At 46.3% G+C, this 16,565-nt stretch overlaps 1 protein-coding gene across 1 annotated transcript in view; it reads left to right on the top strand.

Annotated features, from left to right (window-relative positions):
• LRRC75A (leucine rich repeat containing 75A) overlaps nucleotides 1-16,565 on the top strand; it is a 165,922-nt gene that overhangs the window by 48,530 nt on the left and 100,827 nt on the right. Inside the window, exon 2 of the mRNA XM_067537966.1 lies at nucleotides 3,817-3,945. Within this exon, the coding sequence (XP_067394067.1) occupies nucleotides 3,817-3,945 (129 nt within the window). The remainder of the gene's footprint in view (nucleotides 1-3,816; nucleotides 3,946-16,565) is intronic.

Raw genomic sequence — 16,565 nt, forward strand, 5'->3', positions numbered from 1 at the left:
GATCGGCAGGTCCCTACGAGCGCTGAAGGGGACTCTTTCCCGCCTGCCCGCCGTCATTAGACGACAATGGGCCTGATTCTCTGTTGCCCTGCACCTTGTGCAGACAGACGTTGAGGCTGGTGCCGCGTGGGTGCCTGCTGGGCTTGTTCGGCCCTGGAAGGACCGATGCCACGCCAGAGTCTGTGTCGAGCCCTGGCCTCAGCGCACCATTTATTAGGTCAACAGAAACTTTGGCAAAAATGTCAAATAAAGACGTTTCTCTGCCCAGCACAGGCTGTAATACCCAGAGGCTTTTCTGTCCTCTCTCTCATCCCCTCCAGGTCCTGGCTCTGACCCAGGGTCTCCGACAGCAGCCTCCCTGCTTCCTGCAATTCACCGCTTCAACCAGGTGCTTACTGGCCTTTGTGGGTACATCTACTCTGCACCTGACTTGAGCTCCCGCTACGGGACTGGAAGTAGCCGTGCAGATGTTCCCGCCCAGGCTCTGAGACCCACCTCTACTGCTGAGACTCAGAGCCTGGGCACGAACATCTGTGCTGCTATTTTTAGCCTCGCAGTGCGCCGGGCTCTGAGACTCGCTGCTGCGCATGTGTTTTTGTTTGAAGTGTAGACGTGTCCTCTAAGGACCCAGGTGCTCTTCAGAGTCTTGACTGAGCCCTAACGCCACAGCCTCAGCTGGGAGGCAGCTAATTAGTCACAGGGAGGGCTGGGCTCATTTCCCCTTAAAGGGGCCAGTCACCCTGTGACAATACCATTGTGATTCAGTAGCATTTCACATCCACTTGGTACTGGTGTGAATGCACAAGGAGCAGGCCCAGTCTGTTATGCAATTCATCTTTGTCTGTCCCTTGAGTCGTTGCTTAAAACAGAAATCACTGTTTGTTGTGTTTAAAGTGCCGAATAAACCTTAGTTAGTAATCGTCACAGAAACCCCTTGTGAGAGAGGTGTGTTATCCCCAGTTTATGGACGGAGAAACCAGAGAGTTAAATGACCTGCTAAAGATTGCTTTAAAAATGACACAACTTCGCCTTCCATGTGCAAATTTTTTGAAAAACCAAATGCAAGAGTAGCTATTTGTGTCGTGTCATGTCATGCGTTTCAGTGGCAGGCAAAGTGTCTCTGCTCTATTCAGAACAGGAAGACGCCTCTTTGCTACCTTCCTACTTATGCCTAGTTTTACCAACTTCGTGGGAGTTAACTTTTATCTGTTATGCATGCATCAAAAGAGAGAAACAGAGTGACTTCCACTCAGGCGCCTAACTTACTGCCCGAAATCCATCGGTACAAGTGCCTCCATGAGAACCAGCCCAGATGCGGCAGGACAGAGCTTGCTACTGCTTCCCAGTGTTGCTTACTTGTATGTGTAAAGCTCCTGCTCCACTGCCGGCTGCTTTCACGTCCATTCGTATTTCTGTTGGACCCTGAGTAGAGATGAGAGTTCCAGGTTCAGGCCTCACATTTTTGAGAAAAAAACAGCTGGTTTTTCAGATGTGGAGACATCTGAGGCTGAGGGATTTTAAAGTGTTCTGCAACAGAATCTCTCCTGGCTTGGGATGGCTGTGGAGAACCAGCTGGCTGTAGAATTGTCTCCTGCAAACTGTTAAGCCTTTGCTGTTTTACAAATGATGAGGGAGATTAATAGCACAGGAGGAGTCTCAGTCAGCAGGCATCTGTCTCTGAGTCTCTACTACCCTTGCTACCCTGGAAGGCTGCCCCCTTGTATGAGTTAATTTTCTAGGATCAAGGCTGCCCTTCCATCAGAATATTTCCTTTCTTAGGTGTGGCTCTAGGGTAGGATGGACCTTGATGGGCAAAAGATTTTTTGGGGGCAAGGAGAACTGTCATTGTTTTATTCAGTTTCCTGAATGATTCCATAATAAGATGTCTTCAGAAATGTTGGCATGCACACACTGACCAGTGAACAAGAATTTGTGAGGCATCTTCCACAAGGTCCTGAAGCAGATCTATGTACTGGTTTTAGAGAGGCTTCGATTCGGTGGATAAGTTTGGGAATGTCAAGACTTTAATCAAGACTATCTTTTGACTGTGTGTTTGTATAGCACTGAGCACAATGGGCCCCTGATTCCTTATTTGGGCCCTTGGGCACTTCCCTGATACATACAGTTAATCAGAAAAACTTTTGTGCAGGATGCTGTCCGTCCATGTGACTGGACTCTGTAGTTTAAAGCAGTTACAGGATCCAAGTTGAGTATTGAACATGGCTCTGATTTTAGCTCTACTCACAGCTAATAGAGATTCTCGTACAAGGGTATAGAGTTGTGTCTCTGGCTCAGAAAGTCTCAAGCTCCCTTTCGTATACTGCTCATACAATATGTGACTTAGCTGATGATTGCTGGAGTGTCATGCCTGCTCTTACAGCTACAATTCCACTTTATTTGCCCTTGGAAGGAAAGCCTGTTAGGACAAGCCTGGAGAAACTGCAGTAGTTTTCCTGGAGTCTACTTATCTTCTGTCCTTTGCTGAGTCGGTGGTGGTGGTTTGTCTGTTGCTGGGCTGTAAATGTAACTTGTGCAAAGAATCTCACTCCCACTAAAAGCTCAGTTCTTCTAACTCTGAAATAGTTGCCTGGCTGCATTTCATCACAGGCTGAATTTTAGTGGGAGTTGAATTGATTCCTGTGTATTGTACCTATATGGTGATTAAAATGGATGTTGGGATCCTTTGTGTATGAAACCTGCTATCTAAGGACCTATGCCTGTCCTTCAGGATGAAATCACTTTTTATCTAGTCTGCTAACCTACCTCTGGGCAGAAAGAGATTAAGTGACTTGCCTGTGGTCAGACAGAGTGTCTGTGACAGAGCTGGGAACTGAACCTGAATCTCCAGATTCCCTGCTCAGTGCCCTAACCACTGGGGCATCCTTATGGTAGCTTTATCTTACCGAAGTATTTGCTTTGTTTGTGGAACTTGCTACAGTGTGCTGATAAGCTTGAGTAGCACTGCACTATCCCCTGGTGAGTTGCTGTTGAGGAACAAAAGATCGTTAAAAGACGAGAGAAAATGTCTGGAATAAATTGAATTCACTGAATTTAATCCTCCCTCTCCTCCTCCAAATCCTTTATGAAAAGCTAACGAGCAGAATGGTGGCTATACATTAGTGCTGTGGTCCCCAGGCTTTTCCAATGGTCCGGGCCCTTCCCCGGGAGCCGTGGTTGGGGGCCGGGAGCTGCGGTCAGGAGTTGGGGGCCGAGGCTGGAGCGGAGCTGGGGTCAGAGCAGGGCTGGGTGGTGCTCCCTTCCCGCCCTCATGGGGGCTGGCCCTGCCCCGCTGTGCTCCCCCACCCCCCGAATGTTCCTCCACACCCCCCTCGGGGGGCGTGCCCCACAGTTTGGGAACCACTGCACTAGTGTATGTAATCGGATTGTGGGGCTTGTGCCAAAATTCCTTCCATGGCTGCGTCTTGGGCCACGCTGGGCCTGATTCTCCGCTCACAGCCATCTTATGCTGGCGTAGTTCTCTTGATTTCAGCGGAGTCCCTGTGACTTACTCCCGGGTGACTAAGAGGCGAATCAGGCCTGCTGAGTATAGTTTACGCGGTGAATGTATTGCTTATGAAGGGTTCCAGGTTGACAGTCCTGGAGCCTGACGTCTGCTTTCCACAGTACAGGAAAAGCATTGGCGTGCAAGCATCCCCTGCTGACTCGCCAAGTACTGAGGGTCTGGCACTTCTCCTAGGGAGGATTATTCTCAGCTCCTTGGCTCCTGCCCTGAGACTGCCAGTGCAGGTGACTTGTAGAAGATGGGCTGTTGCCATCAGTCCTCGTAGTGACTAACCTTGCTCCTGTTTGCTGCAGGACTTGGGAATGGAATCGACCTCTCTGGATGATGTCCTGTACCGATATGCCAGCTTCCGAAACCTGGTGGATCCCATCACCCATGACTTGATCATCAGTCTCGCTAGATACATCCATTGCCCCAAACCGGTAGGTAACTCGCTCTAGCTACGTGACCAAGGCAGTTCTAGTCACTTGATAGTTTGGGAAATGTAGCTTTGTTGGAAACGAGAAGCTTGTTTGTTTGTTTGTTTTATAATCAGTGCGACGCAAAATACATTCAGGTTAATGCAGGGATTGTGTTGGGGGGGAGTGGACTGATGCACAGTGCTCTCTATGCATTGCCAACAACCCTAACGACTTGCATTTCGTGCTTAGTACGTTTTGTTTCTTGTTTTTCCCTATTCCCTGTTTTTTGCTTTCTTTCCATTTTCTTTCCTCCTCTCCCATTTGCTTGAGCAAAGCACTAAGGCGCGCACCGTACGGGGAACGGACAGGATGACTTCCTGTGCCTGTTCGGTATCTGATTTCTGCGGTGCCCTGGCTTTCCCTTTGTGTCTCTAAATGAGGCGAGTCCCCAGGTGACCCATTTCTCGCACCTGTAAGGAGGAAGGTAGCTGAAATCGAACTCTATCTCTCCAAGCGTTTGAGCAGGCTGTGATCAAAGCTGGCCTCGCAGGAGCCTGGAGAGCACAGCAGTCAGAAGGAATATCCTGAGCTGAATATTCATTGGACGGGGTGATGGGACTGAACTGTGATGGCAGAACAGGGATTTGCTTTCCGTTCCCATCGTGTTGATTGTATATCAGGGAGAGGAGGAGAGGTGGCCCTGCGTTGCCCTCTTCAAAGTCAGAAATGGAGACAAAGCTGTTGAAAGCAGTATATCAATATCCTACACGTCCGTAGGGTAGCTGCAGTTCTGGCAGAAACACTCCTACCCCGCCCTGCTTCAGCTTGTGCTTTTGATGATGGCGGGCTAGATTATCCGTTGGTGTAAATTGGAGTAACTCCAATGAAGTCAATGGGAGCTAGGCAGATTTACACCAGTGGAGGATCTGGCCCCGTTCATTCATGGGAAAGGAGTTTGAGTGATGATTCTAAATTAGTGATGGGGACAGAAATGAACGTGATTCTGGTTTGGGACCTCATCAGTCGGGGTTTGTTTTGTAGGAGTGACTGGGACGCAGGCCCCATTTCATCTGGCCCTGCAAAGCTGGGAAGCCTGTGGTTTCAGATGAACGGTCCACAGGGTTTGGAGTGCTCTCTACATTACAGACTTTTTTTCTGTCGACAGCTAGCGCATTCATCACAAACCTCAGTAAAGACCCGTGTCCGGTGCAGCAGCTGCTAGAACTTTGGGACCAGATTTTCCAAAGAGCTTGGCTCCTGTTGAGGGACGAGACTTTCAGAAGCGCTCAGCTGCATGCTGAGTGCGTGTGAAAATCTGATCCCGACTTCTTTAGAGAATGAGTGAAATAATGTTGATTGTATCCTTCTCTCGGGTTATTTTCTTCTCCCACGATTTATTTTTTTGATTAACCATTAAAAAAAACCCAGCCTATTTCAGTGTTTGATTCAGTGAACTGTGTAGACCTAGGATGGTATAAATACCAGATTTCTCAAAATACCTCTGATGACGAGGAAGCGGGATTGAAAGAGAGGAAGGATGGCCCAGCGGTTACGGTGTAGTAACCTGGGACTTGTGGTCAATTCCCTGCTCCACTACAGACTTCCTCTGTGACCTTGGCCAAGTCACTGAGGTTATGTCTACACTTAAAATGCTGCTCTAGTGTGTGGACACTCACTACAGCAATGGGAGGGGTTCTCCCCTCGGCACAGGTAATCCATCTACCCAAGAGGCAGTAGCTAAGTCAACAGAAGAATTTCCCCATCAATCTAGCCCTGTCTACACCGGGGATAAGGTCTGCGTATCTGTGTGTCTCAGGGGGATGGATCTTTCACCTCCCAGGAGACGTAGTTGTGTCAATGGAAGTTAAGTACTAAGTTCTGCTTTAAGCCATATTAATACTTAAGATAAATACATTGATTGCTTTCTTCCGCACAATATTATTCAGTCTTTAACAGGAAATTCTTTGGTTCTGCAAAGTTGGGAAATGTCTAATGGATTACAGAACTGCATGGTTAATGATAGCTTTCGCTGAAACTGACGTTGCTCTGTTTCCTCCTAAGAGAAGTTAATGGCTGTGTTTCATCTTGCCCAGATATGGATCAAGACAGGGTGGAGGGGTGGAAGTCAAGGTAATAAATGGGGAAAGTGTGGATTCAGTTCATCACTGGTTTGTTTTTGTTTTTCTTCTTCTCTCCCCATGAGTCGCCTGTAATGGATTAAAGTTTGTTTGGAGACAAAACTAAGTGCATGTTAATTTCAAGAACCAACACCATGGGTGCTAACTCAGATGCCTGCAAAAGATACTTTAAATGTCAGCATTGTTAATTATTTCCCTGCCCATCAAGGCATGTAAGAAAAGAGAGGAAAGGCCTTACCTTGAAGATCTGTACAATCTACTCTGAGTGACTGCTCTTTTTGGCTAGGCCTGTACCAACACAAGGAAAGGTTGGAGAAGAGCGGGCTAGGTTGCCTTGATCGGTTTGATTTTTCTGAAGGACACTCAGCTACACAAGTTCAGGAAACGTTGCTCTAAAGGGTGATACCCAGTTTTTTAAGAAGTAACTACTGTGTCCCTGTGGAAGAGGATCAGGGCCTCATGCTGACTTCATCCTTCCCGGCTACTCTTTGCTTTAGTCCAATCTGGTTATTGCACTGTTACCCGTTCAGTTCAGTGTCCGTCTATAACACCCTTAGCCTAAGCTGTTGGCATATTACCTCTCAGCTAAAATAAAAACCTACTGGTTTCTCTAGACTCTGAGTAAACATGAACTTCTCTAGATGGCCAGAGAAACGATTGGCCTTGGGTCTCTGTCTTCTGCAGCTCGGGGGTCTCCAGCAAACACCTTCCATTTATTCCACGGGAGTAAACTCAAACCCGCAGTGGGGTAAGTGTCTTCCCTTGAGTTGCATGAAGCAAGAGTGGCTTGAATAAAGCTGAACCATGATTCCATGTGGTGCATGTCAGTGTATTTATTGTCAACGCTGCAGCGGAGCCGAAGCCTGTAGTCCTACTCTGCATTCAAATCTCAGCCTGTCCAGAAGTGCGTCAGTCTGATGTAGGAGCTGGATTCAAATCCCCAAATCCTGGCAGTGTTTGGATAGAGGGGTTGGGGTTGGTCCTGTCTCCGGTGAAGAATGTATAATACAACTCACCTTAAAACCTCTCTCCTGATTGGCTAGATCCTGATTTCAGTGAGATTAGTGCAAATGGGGAGTAACTCTAATGAAGTCAGTGGAGTCATTCTAGATTTCCACCAGTGTCACTGAGATTGGAGTTACCCTGTTGGAATGGATGAGCACAAAGTGCTGCCCATTTATACATAAGAGTTGTTTTGGGCCATGCAAAGAGACATCACTCATCAGTATCTGTTATCCAAAACCAGCTGTTCCTCTGGACTGTGTGCACTTTGCAGTATGAGAGGGCGCTTTATCATGACAGACACTCCCAGAAAATCCATTTTAGACATGAATTCTTTCACCTTTGCCTGTAGTTTTCCGGTGACATTTCAGGGGGATATTTGCTAATGATCAGAGACATTTCACAGAGCATTTCCTTCCTCACAACCACAGCCTTGGAGGATGTTACTTCTCTTGCTTTTCCCCCCACCCGCTCCCCAGGGCTGAGGAAAGGTGCCAGAATGATGACAGCTCTGAAAAGTGCGCCGTGTAGCCACAGAACGAGCGCAACACAGATAGAGAGGCAGTGTTTGCTTCCTATCCTGGCATGCCATGGCCCTGACTTAGCGGGGAGATGAGCCCTCACGGCTCATCTCACCCTGGGCCTTTCTGAGTTGCTGTTTAGTGCTGGTCAGAGTGCTTCTTTTCTGATGTGGACGTGTCCTCTGGGTCATGGACTGAGACACACACTTCGACGCCCAAGCAAAATGAAACCACTTGGGGTCCTCGATAGCCTGCTGGAGGTCAGATGTGAAATGCTCCCTACTAATGTTTTGCACTTGTGTCTAGTGTCTCTGAGGATGTTGCAGCATGCCAGACACAAATGAGTGAGGCCTCTGCATGCTGCAGAGGTCAGTGTTGGTATCCCCATTTCACAGATGGGGCCATCGAGGGCCAGGGAGGTTGAGTCCCATGGGAAGCCAAGGGACTATAACCACAATGCCCTGACTGCCGTTCTGTGTCTTTATCACAAGGAGCACCATACCATAACCTATTACCAAGCACCCAAGCGATCCAGCCCCCCAGCCTGCGTGGTGTTACTGGACCTTGGGTTACAGTCATTCTGAGTTCCTGACCTCACGTTAATTTTAATGGCAGCAGATGTTTGTTACAAATACAGGGGGGCAGTGCTATTGGTTATAGTATGGGACTGCGACTCAGGAGACCTGGGTTCTGGACTCATCTCTGTCACTGGCTCCCTGGGCGAAGCAGCCAACCTCTGTGCCTCATTTGTTTTGTCTGTTAGTAATATGAGGAAAGTGGTACTTACCCAAAAACTGCTTTGCAATCTTCATAGGCCGAGCCCAAAGTATTCGCCGCCTTCACTGCAGGATCCATCCTAGAGGGACAACGAGCTGTGAGCGAGAGACTTCTTGTGTCCAAATATCTGAAATAATAGCAAAGGGCATAATAATGATTTTACTGTCAAAAGCAATTCTATTCTGTCTCAGTGCTCCTTTTTTGCCAAGCTTGCTCCAGTGTGAAAATCCCTTGCTCCAGTGTGAACATTTAACTGGTGTTTAGTACATCTGCACTGCATTAAAATAGTTTGTAATATCAAAGCGACTGGGAAGCTCACACTTCACTAATAACGACTCCAGCATTTTTCGTTACTTAATGTGTTTTGTCCCATCCTCATATTTACTTTATAGTAAGAGATGTTCTCTTGGGAAGCTCCTTTGTATGAACTGTGGGGAAACAGAAAAAGGTTGAACCATAGGTCTTGGAAAAAGTGTCACGAAGCTTTTTTTTTTTTTTTTTTTTTTTTTTTTAAGGCTAAACTTGTATAATGGTGTAACATCTGTGTAAGTTTCAGTGACACCATTACTAGTAATCCTCACTCAGCACCTCCAAACAAGGGGAAATCAGCAAGATTTAGCAAAGAACTGAGTAAATCGGGAGGATCAGCAAGACCTTACACTGTAATAAATTAAACTCTTCAAACTGAGAGCTGTGTCTTTGACAGTGACTCTGCACTGGCATTTAGAGCGTATTGGGCCCAATCCTGGTTTAACTGAAGTCAGCAGCATACGGGTTGTGGGTCTATCCCGTAATCTAGTCTATATACAAGACAAGGGTGCAGAATGAGAGGGCGGTGTGGTCTAGTGGTCTGAGCACAAGCCTCGGCGCCAGGAGTCTCTGAGTTCTAAGCCTGGTTATGACATTAGACTTCCTCTGTAGCCTTTGGCAAGTCGCATCATCTGTGCAAATAGCTGGTGGCACCTCCCTCAGAGAGACGCTGTCAAGAATAATTAGCGGTTTGTAGAGCTCTTTAGAAGATGATGATCTTTGAATTGCTATTATCATTGTGATTACTGAGGTCCTGCACTAGGCCACTTCGTTCTGTCCAGGATTTCGTAGATTACAGATTCTGAAGATGGGCCTTCGCTGATATTGAAATGCACAGTCACTATTTCACAATAGAGGTGGGTGTCCCTGGAGTGTGGCGGGGTGCCCTGAAATCTGGGCAGGAACATCAAAACACAGAAGTGATTCCTCCCATGTGTCAGTGTGTTTACACAGAACTATCCATCAGGGATGGGGTAAGGTTACCCTCTTGCCTTTGAAGACAATGTGCTGCAAGCTGGAAGATGTTCCACCCGTGTGAACCGTGCATTGTGCTTCATTGCAGGGTGGGGCCTGCCCTTCACCTGTTAACTCTCTTAGGAATTAGCACAGCCCTTCTAGAGCCAGAATAGCACAGATTCATTCAAGCCACCTTGCTCTGTGATCTTCTCAGATTTCATACCTGCAAGGGAAATCTTTTGGGAGACGATGGATTTGCTCTGGATTCTCATCAGTTCGGATGGATTATCTCTGCAAACCAATTTCTCTCTCTCAGGTTTTTCTAGGGTACCTTTCACTACAATAGGTAAGCACTGTCCTAGGTGCTGGGGAGTGTGGTGTTGAGAACTCAGTAGGTAGTGCTGCCGCAGCTGTTGGCTCTGACCCATTGCTCCAGCCTGCGTGACATAACCCCACACTCCTGACTACTGATACAAGTTGTCATCAATCCTGGGGCGATATTTGCAAGAATTGGGCTATTGTTCCTGGTCTCGAAGCTAAATCACAGCTGTAGTAATTTATACTCCATTTAATTAAATTATCTTAGCAGTTTCAATTGCCTGTGCTGTTTTTCTTCATGTCCTGTTGTAAACTGCTGTGATGTTCGTCTGCCGTTAAATCCTTGCCTCGCTTTCTCCTAGTGTCGATTGTATGTGAATGGTGGCTGCTGTTTGTAAAGTGCCGTGGGGTTCTCTGGGGGTAAAAGCACCCGAGCTGTGTAAGAGGCTAGCATCAATAGCATTTCACTTCCTTCAAGAGGAGTTATGAAGCGCTTATGTCAGTATTACAATTGACACCAATACTTAACAAGGCATCATTGACATGTGCAAGAATGATTATTACTTCAACAGTGATGAAAGGGACCAGTTTTGTTTCAAGGGCAGAAATTACTCTGTGGTGCTAAAGAGGGAAAGATTTGGCAATGTCAAGTCATTTATCTTTTAGTTTTCCAAAATATGAAGCAAGTGCTACAAAGCAGGACCAGACGCGGCTAAACATTCATGAAACCAATCCATCATACCCATTGGGAAGTGCTTGTGTATTGGTCTGGGCGGGCTGCCGCATTGACAGTGGATGAGTTGTGCTTACTCGCACATCCCAACCTACCTTCTTAAGATTTCCTCAAGGTGTCCAACCATTTGTGGCCTGTGGAGTTACGTTTACATCCCGCTGAGCTGGGGTGAGTATGATGTGCACTAGCTGCTTTCTTTCTAGGCATTGTCTAGTGGGAATCAGGACTATATTGCGCTTGGGATGTAGTGTCACAGAGGGGCCTCTGGCAAGGCAGGTCAGCTTTCTGTGCTGCGGTGTAATTCTTCCCTACCTCAAAGAAGTGTTCTGAGGGTTGCTTAACTGATCTCTGTAAAGCGCTTTTGGGGGCTTTGAATGAAAGGTTCTTCAGAAAGGGAAAGTAGTAGTATTGATTGAGTTGTGTGCGCCGTGTCCTGCCAGCTGGGCAGGAAGTGAACAAAGGAACTCCTGAGCTCTCATCCCGGCTCTGACGCTGACACCATCTGGGACCTTGGATGAAGCACTTACCTCCCCTGCCTCGATTTCCCTATCCATAAAATGCAAGTCATACTTACCGGGCTCCATCAGGAGGCTGCTGTGAGAATTGTCTATTGGTTTTTAAAGTGCTTTGAACATGAAAATGTATGGAAGAGTTAAGATAATGTTCAGCATTATATCCCGTAAGCTAGCACGTCAGCTTGTCATTTTAATCAGGAAGCCCTAACAAGCTCTTCCTTTTCTTTCAATCTGCTACAGTGGTTGTAGGACCCACAGGCCTTTACAAAGATGAACAAATTAATTTTCACTCTAGCCACAGGAGGTGGGTGTAGATGCAAACTGAGGCCTCAGAAAATTGAGGGAGTTAGTGACTTGACCAAGGCCTGCCGCAGTGACTGTTGGAGGGAGGTCCTGCCTCACAAACCAGTGCTCAGACCTCTACGTTCTCCCCTCGCTAGTGGTGCTGTTCTCTAAGGAACACTTATGAGATAAACCCTCTTGCTGTACAGACAGAGAGAGGAAGGCTGCCCTTGTGGTTAAGGGAGTGGGCTGATACTCAGGTGACCTGGGTCCAATTCCCGACTCTGCCATAGACTTCCAGTGTGACTGTGGGCCAGTCACTTAATCTCGCTGTACCTCAGTTCGCCTGTCTGTGAAATCTGGACAATAGCTCTGCCTTGTCTGTTTCAATTACAAACTCTTCAGGTCCAGGCCCCTCTCTCTCACACACAATGCCTAGGCCTGAGTCCCTGGTCTTAGAGAGGAGCTCTAGCGGTACCGTAATACAGATAACAGCCCCAAGTGTTCAGTTGAAGCAGCCTGTATGCCATGTAGCCATGGTTTAGCGTCCCTGCTATGTGACATGCGGAATCTGTCAGCCCAGTTAAGTGTGCAGGCTATATTTTGGAGGTGGGGAGGGGGGAAATTAAATGAAGTCTAATCTGTGGCCATATCCTGCTCTCAGATTTTTTTCCTTAAACACAGTCACTGACTTCAGTGGGAACAGTGGCAGGATACGGCCCTGTATTTTAGCTGTGCTTTGTGATCCAGGAAAGTGAAGCAGTTCTTTCAGCCCTTTAGAAATGTGATTAAAAATAAAGCATCAGTATATAAACCACAGCACCCTTTCTAAGAAAAATAATACTGCGCTGTTCCACAGTGACCACCCAAGCCTTGCACTCCTGTTGGATGTAGTGCTTTGGTCTACGTGGTCCTGCATGATTCTGTAGTGTTCTCTCCAATGAAAGGGTGTGGAGGATTATCTACTGTTAACCTCTCTGCTGCTTTATTTTCTTTCCTCTGAAGCACCACTCCTCTTTTCTATACAAAACACATCTCTCTGGAAAGGCTGTGCTTTATTTAGGTAATGGAATTGGATTTCTCGTTACAGATTTTTACAGGCTTCAGCCTATCTTGTCTCTGAAGGAAATTCAGTGTGTCATGCAGGTTTGGTCTATTCTGCACAGCAGTGAAATCTGGGGAAATAGCCTGTAGCTACTTACTTTTCTGGGGAACAAACAGCAAGAATATTCTTTTGTCATTGACACTAGAAACGCCCCTGGATTAAAAAAGTACTTAAGTATTTATTGGTGTAGTTCAAAAGACTATAGTTTACAATAGTTACTACAGTGCTTGGATTGTTACTGAAGCACTTTTAGAAGGGTCTCAGTAATCTTAATGGGGTCATGTGGATGCATCAAGTGGGTAGTATGTAGTTTAAAAGACCATAAATACTTTGGGATCATTCTTGACTGATAGATGCGGTATAGATGTAAAGTAGTGGTATGAGAGATGCTTGAGATTCTATTGAAAGAAATTGGTTTTTTTCAGTGTAAAAAGGAATTTTTTTGCTTTTACATATATTTCAATATTTTATCAAAAACATCATGAAATAATTGTAGAAAACTTTTGTTTAATGGAATTTTACCAAAAACTGGGTTTATCAATAAACTTTTTGGTCATGATTTTGATTAAAAAAAAAAAAAAAAAGGCAATTTAAAACTTTGAAAAATTTGGGGGAAAAAAACAAAAAAATTGGTTCTGCTTTGAACCTTTTGAAGTGGAAAAAAAATAGATTCTTGCCCCCTCTCCTCCAAAACTACTTTTGGGATTTCCAGCCAGCTGTGATTATTACTGCTGAGCCGGACCATGCCCTGCGTCGGTGTCAATGGGAAATTGGGCCGCAGGATTTGGGACGCTACTGATGTACATCCCCCTACGTTCGATCCCGTGAGACTACACTAAGCCATGCCCCATTTAGCCTTTTGGACCCACGAGTGCCCCTGATGTAAGAGACTGGTTAGTGTTTGAGCTGGAAAATACCATGGCTGGGACACTCAAACTTCCACTTAGTAGCACCTTACTCCGCATGTAATCCCCTGAAGTCAGTTGCCCTGAAAGAATAACCATTTTTTGAAGGATTCAGTTCTTCAATTGCAGCCTTATTGCAAACCCCCTGTCTGGAGCAGCACAACAGCTGCCCCAGGAGCAGACCAAGAATCCGACTGTGACTTGGAGAATCATAATCCGCCTCCCAGCTCTGCCATGCTCCACGCAAGAGGTGCCCTGCTGGATACATGCCTTGCTACAGCTGTGCTTCTAGCAGACTGGGCGGGCAGAGCTGTGGCCATGTGCAGCGAGGGAGCAACGTGGCAGCCAGGAGAGGCCGTTTTCTCCATTCTCACACAGCTACCCTGGCATGGGATGGCACAGGGGAGTAAGAGACACCTTTATGCCCCCTCTGCTGTGGTGCCAGGGTGTGCAAGATGGACCAAAAGACTCAGGGGAAGCTTTCTGCATGCTGCAGTCCTGCGTTAGGAGTGCCTGGCCATGGAGTGCAATGTGTTCATCATTCGCTGTTTGCAAACAAAATGCGTTGAAATGTATTGATGTTTTGGCATTTAAATCTGGCATCTTGAAGAGCTGCAATTTAACACAAGCTGGCAGGATCTGCGTGACCCTCTCTTGAGTCCCTTAATAAGAAAAGAGCCTTTTCTAATCAGGGCACAATAATATGCAAACCGTCCTGAATGCCAAGAGATGGATTTTGCCTGCTCTGAGAAAGATTTTTTTTTTAATGCCTCCAAAATGTCAGGCACCAGCGGAACGGGCCAGTGACGTGAGAAGTGGCCCTAATTGCACAACTTTCTCTACTCCCTCGACCTCACGAGGGCATCACAGATGACGCTGCTCCATCGATTGTCAGTGTGGGCTTTAATTAAGCAGGCCTGTGGTGGAGGAGAAGGTTAAAAAGGAAAATGAAGCAAGAAAAGCAATTTCATGACAGCCACTTAGAAAATATTTGGTCTCTTTTCAAAAAGCAACTGTTGCTAAGCATCCAAAGTAAACTTTGGAACCAAATCCGAAGGGATTCTAGATGGCTCAAGTATGTTAAGTACGTGAAGCAGAAGAAGGCCACTTTTCATGAGGAAGGGGGAAGCGGGAGGTTACTTGTATGTATGGAAAGACGTGGTAATGGCCTCAAATAAAAGTAGACTTAATAGGATTATTAACTCGGCTTGAAAATGTCTGAAGTGTTGCTCAGCGCACTGAATACTGAAGTGCACTGCAAGAAGAAATAGGAGAGAGAGTTGTGTAGTTTTCACACAGGTTGGCGGGTCGAGTTAAGGCCTGCAGTGGAGCCTGGTCTTTAACTCAACCTTGTACTCTCACGACAACTACAACCGCCTTGTCTGCACTATCATTTCACCTCAAGTTAGCTAACTTCAATTAAGAACACACTCTTTTATCCACAGTGAAAACTAGGCCACTACATTTGCACCATTGTGATACTGTCTCCGGCTAGATCTTCACTGCAAATAAGGCGTGTGTTTGCCCTGGATAACTAGCATGCCTTTTGTGCTGTAAAAGCCTAGTGTAGACAAGGCAATGTCATTAGGTGTGTGGGTGTGTGGAGGGGGAGAGGGAGGGAAAGGTATAGTGTTGACCTCTCCTAGTTTACCTTACAGTAAACACAACATTGTCTTGTCTCCACTAGAATTTCACAGTGCAGTAGCTGAAACCTGTTGGTTATCCTAGGGTAAAACCACCCCTTTGTGGGCAGTGAAGACGGAGCCTCGTCAGGTCACTGAGGAAGGAAATTCTTGTGGTTAAAGAACTGGACAAGGACACTGATAACGATGATGATTTGTTAGGTGCATTAGGATAGTGACTGGCGACCCCAGCACCATTGTGCTAGATACTGTACTAATAAATAAGAAAAAGAATCTCTGCTCCAAAGATTTGACAATCTGGCTTAAATTCCCAGCACCACAACAAATACTGGGCCAGAAACCTATTCTCTCTGCCTAGTTCTCCATCTATAAAATGGGGATAATAACTATTCTTTTCTCCTACCCTTTAGTTGTCTGTAGCATCTAACACAATGGAGCCAGATCTAGCTGGGGGCCCTCTAGGTGCAACTGCAATACTTAAAATCAATAGTAATAAAATAAAAACTCACTGTCTATGCCTCAGTTTCCCTATCTGCAAAGTGAGACTGACATTGACCTAGCAGGATGGTTGTCAGTGTCAAACAGTTTCTGATCTCTGAATGAAAGATGCTGTGGAATCCATGTATTAATGTGGTAGAGATTTTTGTTTTCTTTCCCTACCTGAACTCTGCTGATGAGACAGACTATAACAGAGGGAGCGAGTGAATGAATGCAAGCTGAGATCCTGGGGGTGTTCCATGTTGCATTACTTATTTCCATACATTATTGCCTGCTAAAGAAATGTCAGCAGACAAATCTCGCTGATGAAACCCTTTGACTAGATGCCCGTTAGGCTCATTAGATCCCGTCACTTATTCCCAGCAATGGACAAGACAAAAAAATAGCTCAGAATACAATATGGCAGGCAGGGAAGGAAGACTGAGCTATGCAGGACAGCATGTGCTGTACTTGTTTCAGTACTGGAGAGCTTGCAGATTGTCTTGTGGCCAATACCATATGCTGCCTAATAAGTTGAACAAGTGCTTGCAGTACTAATGGGCCTCGCTGGAATTTGTGGATTTTCATTGCGTTCTAAACTGCAGTAAGACGTGACCATCCGCTAGAAAAACCCATAGACCTGTAGTGCTCAGCCTTGCTGCTGCATTACCCCAGGGCAAATCACTTTGTTTGTTTCCCCTTCCATCCTTTGTTTGTCTTGTTTGTTTAGACCATAATCTCTTTGGGGCAAGGACTGTCTCATATTGCGTATGTACAGCACCGAGCACGGTGGGGCCCCGATCTCACTGGAGGCCTCTAGTCACTGCTGTAATGTAGTCTCTTGGAGCAAAGCAGATCGGTATGGGCTGGTGAGGGAAGCGTCTACTACCTGTTCTGTGCCTGTCCTGTTTATGGGTAAATAGGGGACTTGAGCTTCCAAAGATGTCAGCCCAGCACCT

The sequence above is a fragment of the Emydura macquarii genome, unplaced genomic scaffold (assembly GCF_026122565.2).
Source record: "Emydura macquarii macquarii isolate MOO-44397 ecotype Brisbane River unplaced genomic scaffold, CSIRO-AGI_Emac_v2 contig_450, whole genome shotgun sequence".
Lineage (NCBI taxonomy): Eukaryota > Metazoa > Chordata > Testudines > Chelidae > Emydura > Emydura macquarii.